The sequence below is a fragment of the Lemur catta genome, chromosome 8 (genome assembly GCF_020740605.2).
Source record: "Lemur catta isolate mLemCat1 chromosome 8, mLemCat1.pri, whole genome shotgun sequence".
Lineage (NCBI taxonomy): Eukaryota > Metazoa > Chordata > Mammalia > Primates > Lemuridae > Lemur > Lemur catta.
Window position 1 is genome coordinate 30313375 of NC_059135.1, and position 16847 is coordinate 30330221.

A 16847-nucleotide genomic window follows, 5' to 3' on the forward strand; every position below is an offset into this window, starting at 1 on the left:
AAAGTTTTACTTAGGAGGCAAACTCAAAATCTTTATTTATTATGGCTGAGGAGGGGAAAAATAGTGGGTAAAGAGGCAGGACTAAAGATGGATGTAAGAACAATAAGGCTTTACTAATCACAATAATGAAAATTTCCATGATACCTTCCACATTGTAATGAAAGTTTTATCATGCCATAAAATATTAACAGATTCATTATATGAGCACCAGGCTTTTTCCTCATGTGTTGTAAAATGCTGGAACAACTCACCATGTATTCAAAAACAAACGTCAGTGTCTCTTTAGTGTGGATTATGTCATGTAGGAGCACAACATTGGCATGTTTCAAACCCTTCAGGAGAGAAGCTAGAAAAATTAAACAAAATGTTAAATTAAGCATTGATAATGAAAGTTCTGCTTTAAAGATATCAGGAAGTATTTATTTTTTAAAGACATTTAAAATCAAGCATTCTGGTTTTTTACTGCTGAAAAAAAATCTCTTGTTGAGAGAAAATACTTAAAATTACAAAGGATCTTCATTATTTAAAAAAATGGCAAATCATTACATTTATACAACTTACTGTTCCTACAGGCTAGAGAGGTTGCAAAAAATGCTTCCATTTACCTAATCAATTTCATCAAAGCACTCAGAGAAAGCACTTTGTGAACGCTCTCCTCTGGGAATCTCATCATCCCTGCTTCAGAGCTACAGGAGAGGAGGCCTGGAGAGATAAAGGCCGTCGGAGGAGCAGGAAATGGAGTGTTCCGCCTTCTAGAGTAGGACTTGGCAACATGGGACCAGTCTCCAAAGTTCCAAGTCCCACAAGGGGCCAACAGAACTGGTGGAAGTGATTGGTAGGGGGTAGGAATAAAAGCAGGGGGTGAAGAATTATTGAACATAATAGAAAGTGGAGAGAATTTCTTAAGATAATGTAAAACTCCGTGGAAAGGAGAAAATGCAAACTTGAAAGGAGGAGAGAACCACACTTGGGAAGCCCAGGGAGGTGAAGGTGGAGAGAGCCAAGGACCTTCTGTTGTCTCCTCAATGACAGGTTATTATTAGCTTGCTAAATGCAGCCTTAAAGGAGAGAAATTACCAAACAAAAGGCCAGGAGTGACTAGGAGGGGGTTTGAAAGGCTGTCTTTGAGGGTTCCAGAGATAGGAGGGCCCCTGGCTTCAGGAGGGCGGGGACCAGAGAAGGCACAATAAGGAGATAATGAGTTTTAGCACAGGGCATGCCTTCATGAAGAAACAGCGTCTTTTAAACGTAAAGGATCAGTTAGTCAGCAGCTGTAGGAAAAACCGTTCCTACCATTTACCTTTCCAGTGGGGATACTTCCATTTTCCTCTGGGGAACCAACCCAGCTATCCTGGAAGGGCTGACCCCACCTCATCCCAAGAGTGAGCATGTGACCCAGGACCGGCCAATCAGAGCACAGCACCCCCCCCCCAGCCACAGTGATTGGTTCACAAACAGGCACAAGACCCAAGCTCGCTAGAGCCCTACTTTGCCGGTGCCACTAGGAAAGAGATGCTTTCTTTTTTTATTGTGAAGGCTAAACTTGTGGGATTTAGCCAGGAGTTGCTCGGGTCAGATTACCAACACCTGGTGACAGTATGCCTGGGAGAGTAAACCAGTGTTGGGTATTCGAGAGACATGGCTTCCTGGTTGCATTGTTTGTGCCCGCAAACTTGCAGGTATCAGATCTGTGAGCCAGTGAATTTCCTTCTTTACTGAAGTCAGTTTGAACTGACTTCACCACCAAAGGAGCTCTATCACACCTGTTAACCCTACTTTGCTCTAATGACTAATGCTCTAATTTTTACTTTTTGCCTCCAGAGTCTTTATGGGCTAAATTTATTATTTCACTTTTTACAAATGCATTGCTTTGGAAATGTAATAAACAGTTTCACGGGCATCTGTTTAATCTCCCTAGTCTCAGATTAAAGGCTACCCTGGAACAGAGGGAATAACTTTCCCTCTTTTTGAGACACTGCCACATCACCTAGTACAACACTCAGCCAAGAGTAAGCACTTAATTTATTAAATGTATTTATTGAGTGTCTTAAGGGAGAACTGTCTATAGAGCCAGAAGCCCTAATATGAATCCTGGCCCTGTCATTTTCTATCTGAGTAAGCTCTGGAGAGTATCTCAACCCAAGTCTTAATTCACTCCTTATGAAAAAAGATACTGTCTTTTCTGACTTTACTTCACAGGGTTGATATGAGGATGGAATCAAATTCCATTCCTAGAATGCTTGGTAAAAGTAAATCATTACACAGATGCAAATTAGAATTAATATCTCTGCCATCAGCTTCTTGTCCCTCCCTTTCACCTTGAACCCCATTAAACTTCCCTCCCAGTCTTAAAATTTTGTTTATGGTATGTTTCTGCTAGAGTTTTCAACACTTCATATATTTTTTTTTTTTTGAGGGTCTCGCTCTGTTGCCCAGGCTGGAGTGCAGTGGCATCATCATAGCTCACTGCAACCTGAGACTCCTGGGCTCACGCGATCCTCCTGCCTTAGCCTACCGAATAGCTGGGACTATAGGCATGTGCCACCACGCCTGGCTAATTTTTCTAGTTTTTGTAGAGACGAGGTCTCACTCTTTCTCAGGCTGATACTCCTGGCCTTAACCATCCTCCTGCCTCGGCCTCCCAAAATGCTGGGATTACAGGTGTGAATCACCGGGCCCCGCCAACACCTTCCATATTTGCAGCAATGATTTCTGAGCATCAGCCTAGAATGCTTGTATTTTCTGTGTATTTTTATTTATAAATTATTATATGAATCCCTTCCCCCCCCCACATATCACAAAGCATACATCAAAATTAGATTTTAAAAGGATGTGGTAAAGCTAAAATCACTAAGAATATTGTAAAAATATTTTAATTTGATTTTTAATATAATTTTAGTCTTGCTTAAATATATTACTAAAACCCTGGATGCTTATTTTAAAAATCACGATGGCATGTATGTTAATCATACTATCATTTGCTAAAAAGCTTGAGGAAGAATATCTATTTAGGATGAGGCTTACTGCTAACAATGATGGGTATAAATCTTTACTTCAGATAGTTGTCTTGATAATTTCAGTTTTGTAGGAGTAAGAAAGTGTTCATTTTGCATTTCTCTGTTGTTCACTTATATTTGTATTGTTAGTCTTATCTTCAATCCATAATCTCTTTGCAGAAATCTTTTTAAACCATTCACCATTTCATGAAGATTCACCACTCTAGCAAATAGCAACCCTTTCTCAACTCTTTTTTTCACACCCTCATCCAACCCATCAGCAAATCTGTTGGCAATACCTTCAGAACATGTCCAGAAGACCTCCCTTCTAGCCACATCCTGGGCCAAGCCACCATCATGTGATGGCTAATTTACTGCAAATGCCTCCTAACTAGTCTGCCTGCTCCCTCCCTTCCTTCTTTCAGTCTCGTCTTCACAGAATAGTCAGCCACTGGGATTCTTCTCAAATGAAAGTCAGGGCATTCCCTCCTGGTTCCAAGCCCTCCAGTGGCCTCTCATCTCACTCAGAGTGAACCCAAAGGACTTGCGAAGGCCCACCCTACTCCATGCAGCCACGCCCCAGCGTGACCTGATGTCCCCTCACATTCTTGTCCTTGCTCTCTCTTGGATCTAGCCACATGCCCTCCTAACTGTTCCTCAGACACTTGTGGACACATTTCCACCCTGCTCTGCCTGTAACCTTCTTTTCTCAGCTCTCTGCATGCATCCTCCCATGTTTCCTTCAGGCCTCTCTGCTCAAATGATATGTATAAGGTACGGGCTTCCCTGACCATTCTAGATGAAATTGCAGCCCTCCACCCCATCCCACCCCAGTGATCTTCTACCCCTGAGCCCTGCTTTATTCTTCTCCATAGCACTTATCACCACCACCTGACACACATATATATATGTGTGTGTATATGTATATTTACTTATTGTCTGTCTCCACCCTTGAGAATGTAAACTCCACTGAGAGCAGCACTTTTGTCTTTTTGCTTATTCCACATCCTCAGTGCCTAGAGCAATGTCTGGCACTCAATAAATATTTATCTTCAAATTAGTGGTTACTAATTACCTAATATCATTTAATACTTAAAGTTGGTTGGTAAAGGGTGTTCTGTTGAAGATGCTTCTATTCCTTGTTTCTTTTAGTCGTTTCCATCATTGGAGTATAAATATTGTATGTTTTATGGCCATGTCTATTACTACTTTTCTAACACCCAAAACTGCTGAAATAGTTTTATGAAAACTATAAATTTTGCTGAGTTAAGAATAGGAAATTCAGATGAGAGGTAAGATGATGTTTAAAGCATTTATCTCATAATATTGTTGGTAAATCATTTGGTCCATCCACCAGAGGGGTCTAAAATGCCCACGGTCTTAATGTGTAGGTCTTAAACCCAGGAGGAAAAGGTCCTCTTTCTTCTAATTTCAATGACATCTCATAAACTTCACAGCAGGATGTGGTGTCTGTTCTGCAAACTAAACAGCTGAGGGACACAAAAGTCAACTGAGAAGGGGAAAGATCCTAAAATTAGAATTCTGATTTTCATAAAATTATTGTTTTTTATAATTCACATATCCTAAGTATACTTATTTTGTAAAGAAAAAACACAAAGATAAATTGGAGGAGCTTTAAGATACTCCAGTTTATTTTGTGTCTTTAAGAATTGTCCCTAATTCCAGGCAAGTCACATGGAATTTCTTTGACTGCTTCTAAAATAATTTGATAATGATGAGGGTGATGATAGCTAACACTCATTGAGCATTTAAGACATGCCAGGCATTGTTGTAAGACTTTTACATACATTACTTGGTATGTTCATGAGAATACCCAGGGTGCCAAAGGAAAAACATGAAGAAAACAACATAGAGCGAGGTGCAGTAGCTCACATCTATATTCTAGGATACTGAGGTGGGAGGATTGCTTGAGGCCAGGAGCTCGAGACCAGCCTGAGCAAGAGCGAGACTCCCCTCCCTACAAAAAATAGAAAAATTAGCCAGGCTGGTGTCACTCGCCTATAGTCCCAGCTACTCAGGAGGCTGAGGGAGAAGGATTGCTTGAGCCCAGAAGTTTGAGGTTGCAGTGAGCTATAATGATGTCATTGTATTCTAGCCTGGCCGATAGAGACCCTGTCTCAAAAAAAAAAAAAAAAAAAAAAGAAAACAACATAATTCCAAAGGTCAGGAAAAACCTGATTTTTATTCAGTGTGTTTACAAAAATGTAAAGTACTTCTTTCTTTATTTTAAATGTCCAAAAGGTATTTAGTATGGCCAACTGGTGGAACTTTAAATGGAATTTAATCTGATTCGCATATATGTGAGACATTTAATAGTTTAGAAAAATTATCATTTTCATCTCACAAAGATAAAAATATTTAATTTCTTGGTTTTGTTGATTTCATTGGGGTTTGTAGTTTAATAAAATTTTAGGAAAATTGAAGCTTTGCAAGTGCAGTAGGTCATAATGTTTTAGTGTTACTCTACCCTGTTCTGCTTTAGTTTAGAAGAAAATATAAAAGATAATGATGATGAGAGCAAGGCCGACTCTCCAAGTCCTAGGACATGGCTGTATGTAGTCAGTGCCTGGCAGTCAGAGCCCTCTCTAGGCTGTTCACTCCATGAGGGCACGGATGGAGCCTGGCCTTGTCTCTGCATCTCCAGCACTAGCACAGGCCCGGCATGTGGTGCTCAGTGAGTGCTTGTGAATTAGTAAAGACCAGGACAGCTGTAATGAGTTTATGTAGGAATCAGTGATTGATCCCACTCCCAACTCTCATTGGACATTGAATAAGAAAGAGTTTGTAGTCCCTAATGTTACATTTTCCCTGAGAATCACAAATCAAGTCAAGCAGTCAAGTTATACATTCCAAGAAAAAAAAATAATTTAGATAAAGTTAGGTAAGTGTTAGATAAATATTAAGACAAATGTCAGATAAGTAGTTCTTTTCTGATTTCTTTGGAATTATAATCCTGATGACAGACCATTGTCTTGGCATTATTCTGTTTTATAAAGATGTAACTATACATATGTGAATATGCTATTAATATATCTGTGATGTGATTTGATTGCATTCAATGGCAGACTTCTTGTCAACCAGGCCTGCCCTAGTCTATTCGCAGTAATTGGTAACTCAGAGATTCTAATCATATTCCTCCTCTGCCTCATTGTATGACCTCCCAGGGGTTCCTTACACTATTTTTGGCTCAGTTTTCTCGTATATGGATTGGGAATAATTACTTTGTAATGTTTTCTGCTAGAGAATGATCTTAAAAGATCCTCAGCTGAAACTGTTTCTAATTTAAACACTGCAATGACCAGCACTGTAGAATCAATGACAGAATCAGAATTGATGAATATATAATATGATACATTATTTTCTGAAAATATTTCTTCTGCATTTTCCTTAATGTTTATGTAGGATGTATCATAAAAACAGATTTCTACTTTTATTTTTACTGTTGCTAAAGAATAAATGCTTAAGTTAAGCATTTCTAAATTCACCATAATAAAGTAGAAAGGATTTTAAATAGAATAGTTATGGATTCTAATACCTAACAACACTGAGTACTAGCTCCGTGACCTCTGACAAGTTACCTAATCTCTCTGGGGCAGAGATTTCTTTATCTATACAACAAAAATAACACATTCTACTTCCTAGAGTTGGTGTAAGTGTTTAAAAAAAAAAAAGATTGTGGCCGGGCGAGGGGGCTCACGCCTGTAATCCTAGCCCTCTGGGAGGCCAAGGCGGGCGGATCGCTCCAGGTCAGGAGTTCAAGACCAGCCTGAGCAAGAGCAAGACCCCGTCTCTACTAAAAATAGAAAGAAATTATCTGGACAACTAAAAATATCTATAGAAAAAATTAGCCGGGCATGGTGGCGCATGCCTGTAGTCCCAGCTACTCGGGAGGCTGAGGCAGTAGGATCGCTTAAGCCCAGGAGTTTGAGGTTGCTGTGAGCTAGGCTGATGCCACGGCACTCACTCTAGCCCGGGCAACAAAGTGAGACTCTGTCTCAAAAAAAAAAAAAAAAGATTGTGTGTGTGTGAGGGGGAGATTATGTCATATGCCTGGTCCTCAAAAAATGTAATATGACTCCTTCCTTAAAAAAAAAAATGCTGCTAATAGCCTGAAAGTCCTAGGTTTAAGCCAAAGGTTGACTATTTCTAGAAAGATATTTAGAATAATGCACATAATTAAGATATTGTTATAAAGTTTAATAAAACTAAATATTATTAACTAAACTTAATAATAATAATTTAGTTAATAATAAACTATACTTATTAGCTGTCCTAGTTGTAAAATTAAACATTTAAAATATAATTCTAGAGCCAATTATAAAACATTTTCTAAGGTGCTAGGATGGCATCCAATTATATGAATTTTTGAATCAGAGAGATTTGGTTTGAGTCCAGTTATATATTGGAATAATAATAATATCTATCTCTAACAGTTGTTAAGAGGATTGAAAGAGGTGTGAAAAGTAGCCTATGCTAATTTCATAATAGTACATGTTAGGATCAAATGAAAACAAATAGTTTTGGAGTACTACAAATAGTACTCCAAATGACCAGACTAATAAACTGCCACATGTATTCTACCTATATATGGAGAGCCTGTATATGTAGTAAAATCATACTTAATAAATCTTGGGCTGCTATACCATCGGGGCAGCCAAACTGTTCAGGAAAAGTAATTCCTGCTTCAAGGCTTTTTAAAGAAGGCTGCATTACTTGTTCAGTTTTTCTGCACATGGCTTTCGGTTGCCTTTTTAGCTAGTGACCCTGGATTTTAACTAATGAACTCCAGCTGTTCGTATTTTGCCTTCCAGCCCTTCTCATTTAACCTCCTGTCTCCCTGGTCTCACATCCTTAAAGTCCTTACAGGAAAAATGGGACAGTGCCAAAGTTTTCAAGTGAAGCCTCATATCTTCTTGAGGGGAGAGGGCTCCTCTAACAAGGGCTCCAAGCTTTTACACTGGTGGAAAAAGAAACATTCATTGTTGGAAATTGGATGCCTAACAACCTTCAACGTGTCAAAAATCCTTTTGTGGTTTTTAATATTATACAAGCAACGCATTCAGTAAGGTAAGTCGATAAAACAAACCAAGAAAGTCCACATTTGAATACTAAATGTAATTGTAAACACCTGTGATGGAGAGGCAATTCCTTGGTAAATATGCAATGAAAGAAACATTTAGCAAACAGAACAATAAAAGGATCCAGCTTTTCTGAACCATGCTGAGAACCATCTGTTGGCAAAACTGGCAAAAGTTCCACTGTTACAGTTAAATGTCAACCTGAAAAACTTGGCTGTGGGCAAAATCTGAGCAAAGCCAACCTTAAGCAATAGACACACTGGAGCTCACAAAGGAGACTCTCCCCTTATGCAGGTGACATGAGGGTTTCTCTTATCTTCAGAAATACTCTTCAACCTATCCACACATCCCTTTCCAAATCTGATCATCCTTTCCTGGGGACCACTAATAAGTATATTAGTAAATGTAGCCTCCATTATATCAAACACTTAAAACCATGCTTTGCCCCGGAATGCACCTGATCCTACCAGGATGAATCTCCAGCTAAACTGATAGCATTTGGCCCTTCCACTTAAATTCAAAATGATGTATTTCCCAGGGGCTCTGAAACATGTTTAGAAATGGTATCAAATTCAGTTATAAACTCATTTTCTGAATTGCCTTTTCCATGCCTGTTTGCATAACCCATTCTTCCAAGCTCAGTTCAAAATCTACTGACTCCATTAGCCACACTGAGACTAACTCATTCTCATCTTAGTTTACAATGGCTTTTATACACTTGTAACTGGAATCAGCTGCTCTGTTAAGACTGAAAATGACAGAACAAAGATGGAAGCTTTCTCTTATCCTTCACAACACCCAGCAATATGCTTTGTATATAGTATGTGTTCAGTAAAGGAGGGAAGTAAAAGGGAAATAAAAGGGGAGAAAGTAAAGCCAGGAAAGTGCTATTTCTCTGAGTTTTTGCTGAAACGATAGCAATCCTATCATCATCTTATTTCCAATGGCTCATATAATAAAAGTTGATAAGTTGGATGTTTAATGATTCATTTTCACTATATTAGCTTCTTGATTTTTATATTATAAATTATTAGTCACCTTGATGGTGAACAAGACATCAACAAGGGAAAGAAGAATAGAATAGGCAACGTTTGTTGAACTCTGAAAATGGACTCTGTGATAAATGCTTTATATGCATATTTTCATTTAATCCTCATAACAACTCCATGAAAGAGGTACTATTATTATCCTCTTTCTGCAATAAACTGAGTCTTAGATAGGTGAAGTAATCTACCCAATGTCACACCACTAGTAATTGGTAGACTTATGATGCAAACCCAAGTTCGTCTGACACCAGCTTCCTCACCCATTTGATATATTGCCCAGGGCACAGAGAAGAATACAGGTAAAAATACCTGCCTTCCTGGCGTTTAAAAAGTGCTATCTAAACACCATGTTATGATCAGGCAAATTTCCCACTAAGAATTTGTGTGATTTTATATTTTTCTCTTTTATAGGAATTTTCTGGGGTTATAAAGATATAGCCTTAGGCCGGGCGCAGTGGCTCACGCCTGTAATCCTAGCATTCTGGGAGGCCGAGGCGGGTGGATTGCTCGAGGTCAGGAGTTCAAGACCAGCCTCAGCAAGAGCGAGACCCCCGTCTCTACTAAAAATAGAAACAAATTATCTGGTCAACTAAAATATATATATAGAAAAATTAGCCAGGCATGGTGGCGCATGCCTGTAGTCCCAGCTACTGGGGAGGCTGAGGCAGTAGGATCGCTTAAGCCCAGGAGTTTGAGGTTGCTGTGAGCTAGGCTGACGCCATGGCACTCACTCTAGCCCGGGCAACACAGCGAGACTCTGTCTCCAAAAAAAAAAAGATATAGCCTTAGTACCCAGCATGAGGCCAAACACATGGAACATCTTAGTAATTACTCACTGAGTTCATAGTTTTTTTGTCAAATGATATAATAGTTTTAAATCTTTATTTCTTCAAGAATAAATGATAAACTAATAGTACATACTCTTGGAAAACTTGTATGAAGAATAAAATTTTAATTGTAATGTTACTTCTAGAAGTATCAAAAATAGATGCTGAATGGATATATGCAATGCATTTTTATTAAATAAAAGACTCAAAACAAATCTATTGGGTCCATTTTTATTGTTCTTACCTTCTCGGATAGCTGTAAATGGGACTCCTTCCTCTGCATTCATGCTGATGACTTTTAAAGCCACTAGTTGTCCATTTATTCTAGAAGAGAGGGGGTGATGGGCACACACTTATTGAAATGGTTCAAAGCAGCAATTTATACTAAAGATGGATTAACAAAAGTAGTTTTCCTTCAAAATATATTCCAGCATATGAATCTATAATTTTCTCAAAATAAAAAGTATATATATTAATATATATGTATCCCAAAACATTTTTTCTCTTTACTAAAGTGATATATGTTCATTATAGAAAATTTGGAGAATATAGAAAAGCACAGAGAAAACTCCACCAGGCCGGGTGTCCTGGCTCACGCCTGTAATCCCAGCATTTTGGGAGGCTGAGGTGGGAGGATCGCTTGGGGCCAGGAGTTCCAGGCTACAGTGAGCTATAGTCATGCCACTGCACTTTAGCTCGGGTGACAGAGCTAAGTCCTGTCTCTAAAAAACAAAAACAAAAACCCCCACCAAATCCATCCTCATAATATTTTGAAGTGTATTTTTCTTTTCATTTTCCTTTGGTGCAGTCTCCCTGCTCGTACACTTGTGATATTCCTGCTGTTTACTCTCAACAGAATGGCAGATGTATCCTTTCAAATGAAAGTCAAAACAAATTACTTCTCTGTTCAAAATCCTCCATGTCTCCACATTTTACTCAGAACAAAAGCCAAATTCTTACAATGGTTTTCTAAGTGCTACCCAATCTGCCCAGGCTGATCTCTCCCTCTTCATCTCCTCCTACCCTCCCCTCATTCATCATTTTGTTCATGATCAAGCTAAGTGCTGAGAACAAAGATGATTTTAATGCAGGTACAAACATACTGTTTTTAATAATGTGGTATTCCTATCGTATTGTCAGTAACCTGTTTTTCCTCCATTTAACATTTTCTCTTATTCATTCTTGTACGAGGTGATATTTAATAATGATGTAATATTTCATCATATAAATATACTGCAATGTATTTAGCCAATTCCAAATGCTTTTAAATTGCTTCTAGCTTTTAGCTATTATAAAAATACCATGATGATCATATTAGTAGATAAATCTTTTCACACAGTCCCAATTATTTCCTTAAAGTAGAGGTGGAATTGCTACATCAAAGATTATGCAGGGCACATGTTTTCATTGATTGGAACTCATGTTCCCAAATTGTCCCACAGAGTGATCAGTTAGTGAACTGGTCATGACAGTGGCCATTCTACCACTCCCTCACAAATACTGAGGAGGATTTTGGTTTTGTTTTTATCAACTTCATTTTTTAGAGCAGTTTTAGAAATATAGAAAAATTGAGAGCATAGTACAGAAAGTTCCCATATACCTCACATCCAGTTTCTTCTACTGTTAACATCTTACATTAATATGGTACATTTGTTATAATTAATGCACTAATATTGGTACATTATTATTAACTAAAGTCTATAATTTATTAGGATTTCTTTAGTTTTTACCTAATGTCCTCTTTCTTTTTGTCCAGGATCCCATTCAGGATTACATTTAGTTGTCATGTCTCCTTAGGCATCTTTTGACTGTGACAGTTTCCCAGACTTTTCTTGTTTTCGATGCCTTTGACAGTTTTGAGAAGTACTGGTCAAGTATTTTGTAAGACGCCCTTCTCTTGGAATTTTTCTGATGTTTTTTCTCATAGTTAGACTGTTATGGGTCTAGGGGAAATAAAGTGCCTTTTTTATCACATCATATTATGGGTGTCTACTAGCATCATGATTTATGACTTTCCATGTTGACCTTAATCACCTGTCTGCAGTAGTGTTTGTCAGGTTTCTCCACTGTAACGTTGCTCTTTTGTTCCCCCATTCCATAATGTACTTTTGGATGAATGTCACTGTAAGTACCCCTCACTGAAGGTGCATTATGTACCTAAATTATTTGGAATTCTTCTGTATGAGGGATTTATTTCTTCTGTCCCATTTGCTACTTTATTGATTCACATATATCAGTATGAACTCATAGACATTTATTTTACATTTATACAAAATAAATTATTTTATATTTATACAAAACAAATACTACTTTATTAATTTTGTTGATCAAATTTTTGAAGCTTTGTCCTTTGGAAGCTCTTTCAGTTTGGCTCCTGTGTCCCTTTGGCATATCTCTATCGCTGTGGGTTTGTTTTTGCTTTTATCTTTATTTCTTTGGCCTATTTGATAGATAAAAAGGTTTCTCACATTTTAATTTCTATTTCTTTAAGTACTTGTGGAATGGAATTTTCATAAGTTTATTAATCTTTTCTTGTGATTTGTATATTTGTATATTTTTATTGAAATATTTTACAAATACTTTTCACTAATTTCTTTGGTTTGCCTTATTATATCTTTGAAATTGTTTAAAATTTTTATGATGTCAGTATTTTCCAAAGTGTTTTACTCAAAGCATGGCTCTGTGAAATTCTCCCCTCACCTTCCTGAAAAAAGAGTTGGGTCAAATATGTTTAGAAAATGCTTTATACTTTAACCTTCATCTTTCTTAGATAGCCATGATGTAGGTTAACATTTTTTAAATGCTTAGAGCTCCTGTAATAAAGGATCACATTTGACTTTGTTCTAGGGTGTTCCAAATTAATTTGACCATGGTAACGTTTCAATGAAATCTCTAACAAGGTGTCTCAGAATTAGAGATCCCTGGGACATACCTGGATAGATGGGCACTATGGACACTTCTGATCTTCCCTTATAGGTTCTGACTTGAGTGTTATGCATACAGACAGAACTTTCCAGTCCAAAGCTTACACAGAATTCACTCATATTTTATTCTAGTTCTTGTATGTTTTCTTTTTCATTTAACTCTTTAATCCATTGGGAATTCATATTGTATATTCACTTTTTCCAAATGGCTAACAATTGTTCCAGCTCCATTTATTGGACTGTCTTCTTTCCACTGATGATTTTAAATACCACCATGATCATTTATTACATCTCACTAATATTTGGATTTGTGGCTGTTCTAAACTTTTTAAAATCATGTTTCTTTGATACGTCTTTTCTTTTATGTATGCTATATGATTTTAATTATTGTAGTTTTATAATATATCAAAACTCTAAATTAGAGAATCATTGACATCTTTTTTTTTTTTTTTACCTTAAATGTAATGCCTATGTGGTAGGGAAGAAAGTAAAATTTAAGAGTAATCCCCCTTTTCCTACCCTGTTTCAGCCACTAGAAGTAACTAATTTCTTGTGTATTTTCCCAGACTCTTCTATGTACCTACAAGTTTATACATGTACAGTATATCTGAGTGCTTATTTCTAAATGGGATTCATTGGGTACATATTGCTCTGTAACTGCTTTTTTCTCTTAAATATTGGAGATCTTTTCATATTAGTATATCCACTTCATACTTTTGATGGCTGCTACCATATCATGGTGATTATTTACCCAGTTCTCCATTAATGGATGTTTGTGATCAGGTTTTTATTTTTTATTATAAAACTTGCTGCAAAGAATATACTTCTACTTATAGCTCTGTGCACATGGACAAATATTTCTCAAGCACTTTCCATCCTAGTGGTAGGCCGTGTTTCTTGAAGGAAATCTTTTATTTTCTCAGTTTCCTAGGACAGTCTATAGAAAGGAATTCCTTCTATACAATATACTTAAAATTGTATTTCCCCTACAATTCTGTTTTAACAAGTAAAAATAACAAATAACACAAATACTAAGATAAATAAGAAATATTTAGTCTTGTATATATATTACATTTTTAAAATTAACATTTAACCACTGTTGAGCTATTATTTTCCTCCATTGGAGTAAGGTAAATTAAAGAAATAAGACCTTCCTTCCAAATTTCCAACCTTAGCTAAAAGAGTAAAATTTATGGATCTTTTATATATATTGAACAAAGTTTGTTGTTTACCAGAACGGGTACTTGGCTTTTGGATAAGTAGTATTTTTATTCTCCAGACATTTTGTGTATTTTGCAATGGAGAAAACTCAGGATTCATAATTTTTTGCGTATACCATACTTTGCAGGCACCAACTTCAGTTTCTTCTATGAAGGCAGGGTGCAAGAATGAAGCAGCAAACTCGAGGTTGCCATTGCAAACCTCTGTCATCATGATTTAGGGAAGGATATAAAAAACCCTTTAGAGATACCAACTGCGCTTCCCACCTCCCTAAAGAGTGGTAACTGTTCCTTGGGTCAGTAGTAGAGACAGCCTATTTTGTTTCAAGTCTTTGAATTGAATAAAAGAGAGGAAAGGCTGATAAACATTTTAGTATGCTGATTTTAATTAGGGCAATGCAGGTTTGTTTTTCTTTCGAACCTATTTAAATCATCGCTTCTCTCTCCCTATTGGCCAGGGTGTCTAGCACGGGTCCTGAATGCTGTGAACTTCTGTGATGTCTCCCTGGCTTTATAATGTAAAATAAGAGGGCGAGGGACCCTCATCTCTAAAGTCTCTCCCACCTATGAGTCACTCACCTGCTAATCCCCTTGTAGACTGTGGCATAAGAACCTTCACCCAGCTTCTCCAAGTTCAAGTAAGATGAGGCTGCCCCAAAAGGAAGGTTCTTCCTCTGCTTAAGGAGAATGGGAGGAGGGGGGTGGGTGAGAGGTGGAGAAGAGAGAAGGAGCACATTTTTAGTGTTAACTTTTCCCCCCCAGGGAAGTAAGACAGCATTGCCAGAGCATACTTGGGAAGGCTCTCTCGGTAATTGCCCTGGAAGGAAGGGCCGGCCTCCTAGACAAGCACACATTAAATGCTTCTTGATCAACATCAGCTGCTCACTCACCCACTGAAAACCCTGCCTCAGATCCTCTTCCTGAAAAGAATCACTGTTACTCCGTGGCCTTTTACTCTTGAACTTCTGGGCACGGACAGCCTGAAGTCCCCGGGGGTGAAATGAAGTCATGGAATATGATGCTTCTTTTAGGTCTGTTAGCTACAGAAAAAAGAAAGAGCAGAAATAAAATTTATGCAAAGTCAAGATTCAGTGCCTGGCAAAACCATTTTTTCTTCATTTGCTTGATTTTCATTCTTCAAATGTTTTCTAACCTTCCTGCACCCCCAAAAGACACCTTTCTTCAAAGTCAGATCCCTAAAAAAGACCATAATAGTATCAACTGCTGAAATGCTGCATTCTTTCTTCACCTAAAAATATGTCTTTAATACTTAGGTTAACCTAAATCTCTTGGATGGATGTTTTCCAATTTTTTTCTGTTTAACTCAGGCTTGTTTTTCATGTCCACTTAATTTACTGCTTTAGGGGAATAGTCCTCTAGTACAGCATTACTAATAATCATGAGTTAATTATTGAAATTTTGAATCCACAGCATACCAACCAGTACTGCGGCTTGCCTTTTAAGGTTCAGCTCTGTAATTTAGTACCTCAGAGATTTCCAGAGAACAACTACTTTCTCAAATTCAAGTTGAGTGTGTTTCATGCAGCCCAAAGCCAAGAATTATTTTTTCTTTTTTGGTTTACAAGAAAATCCCCAAATTTGATAACTACAGCCATAAATTCTCTGTGACTTTAATAGAATTTTCTTTTTATTGGTTTAGACCTACCGCAGAAGAATCAGACCCCGCTATAGAAAGGGAGTGTCTGAACTCCTTGGTTTATCAATAGAGAAAAGATGCTCCTCCTGGGATACAAATACCTCGGACGCAGCCTCCATCGTCTCAGGCTGACTCCTCCGACAGCTGTGTGCCTCGCCTCCCTCGGCACGGTGATAACAGCTGCATCCAGGCTGTATAGTCTTTGCACACAGCTCTTGACCCATAATCTTCTAGGTTCAAGGAGAAAAACCCGCACTTGAACCTCTGCCCCTCTGCCTCTCCTATCCTCGTTCACTCCCTTTTTGCCAGAGGTCAGCAGTGTGGAGCTTTCATATGACTCACATGAGGGCTCTGCCTGGAGCAGCCTCATGACTTCAGCAGTTTTTCCTTATCAGCGCAAGAAACTCTCCATCAGAAAGGCGGTTGCTTGCATTCATACGTGCACAACTGAAAACGATGCAGCTAATATTGGATAGAATAAAATCTGGCACAGTTAAGGTTCTTACTCCAGCCACAAGTTAGTGCTGTTGGTATACATAGTCTTCAGGAATTTACATTGTTTATCCACGTAATGATATTTACATGCTATCATTCATAATGATATTGATATTTATTAGGCTTCCTTGCTGCTAAAGTGGACATGTTGAAGAGTATTTTATCCCTACCTTTAATCTGAAAGCATTTTGGTTTTCGGACTTTAAAAGAAATTTGCTACCTAGCCAACTTTAAGTAGTCAAAGAAATCACAGAATCATAAAACAGGAAGAAAGCTTGCGCGTACCTACTCCATCTCTTTGCCTTCAAGGAATAGTGTGTCTAATAGTCCTAGAGGGGTCGTCACTCATTCATTTGTTAAAAAATCATGTAGTGAGCACCTATGCTGCTCTTACTGTACAGATAAAATGATATTAGCAGATATGGTGGAGAGAAAGGAGTTTGCTTGAAATACCTTCTTCCCTCCTCCCCTACCCTCCTTCCTTCTACATAAATGTAATTAACATTTACTATACATAAAGTACAATATTAATAGCATGACATGTCAAGGAATCTGGCTCAAACTGGTTTGCAGTCTGTAGTCT

At 37.8% G+C, this 16847-nt stretch overlaps 1 protein-coding gene across 3 annotated transcripts in view; it reads right to left on the reverse strand.

The window, feature by feature from the left end:
• Nucleotides 1-16080, reverse strand: part of CDK15 (cyclin dependent kinase 15) — a 75159-nt gene extending 59079 nt beyond the window's left edge. For 2 of the 3 annotated variants that reach the window (XM_045559719.1, XM_045559718.1), the window contains exons 1-5: nt 15871-15993; nt 15003-15152; nt 14692-14786; nt 10213-10292; nt 252-346 (exon numbers count right to left, since the gene is read on the reverse strand). In XM_045559719.1, coding sequence (XP_045415675.1) covers nt 252-346; nt 10213-10292; nt 14692-14786; nt 15003-15152; nt 15871-15993 — 543 coding nt within the window. Of the gene's footprint in view, nt 1-251; nt 347-10212; nt 10293-14691; nt 14787-15002; nt 15153-15870 lie in introns of all 3 variants that reach the window. The other variant, XM_045559720.1, reaches the window with a different exon arrangement.
• Between the last annotated feature and the right edge of the window lie 767 nt (nt 16081-16847).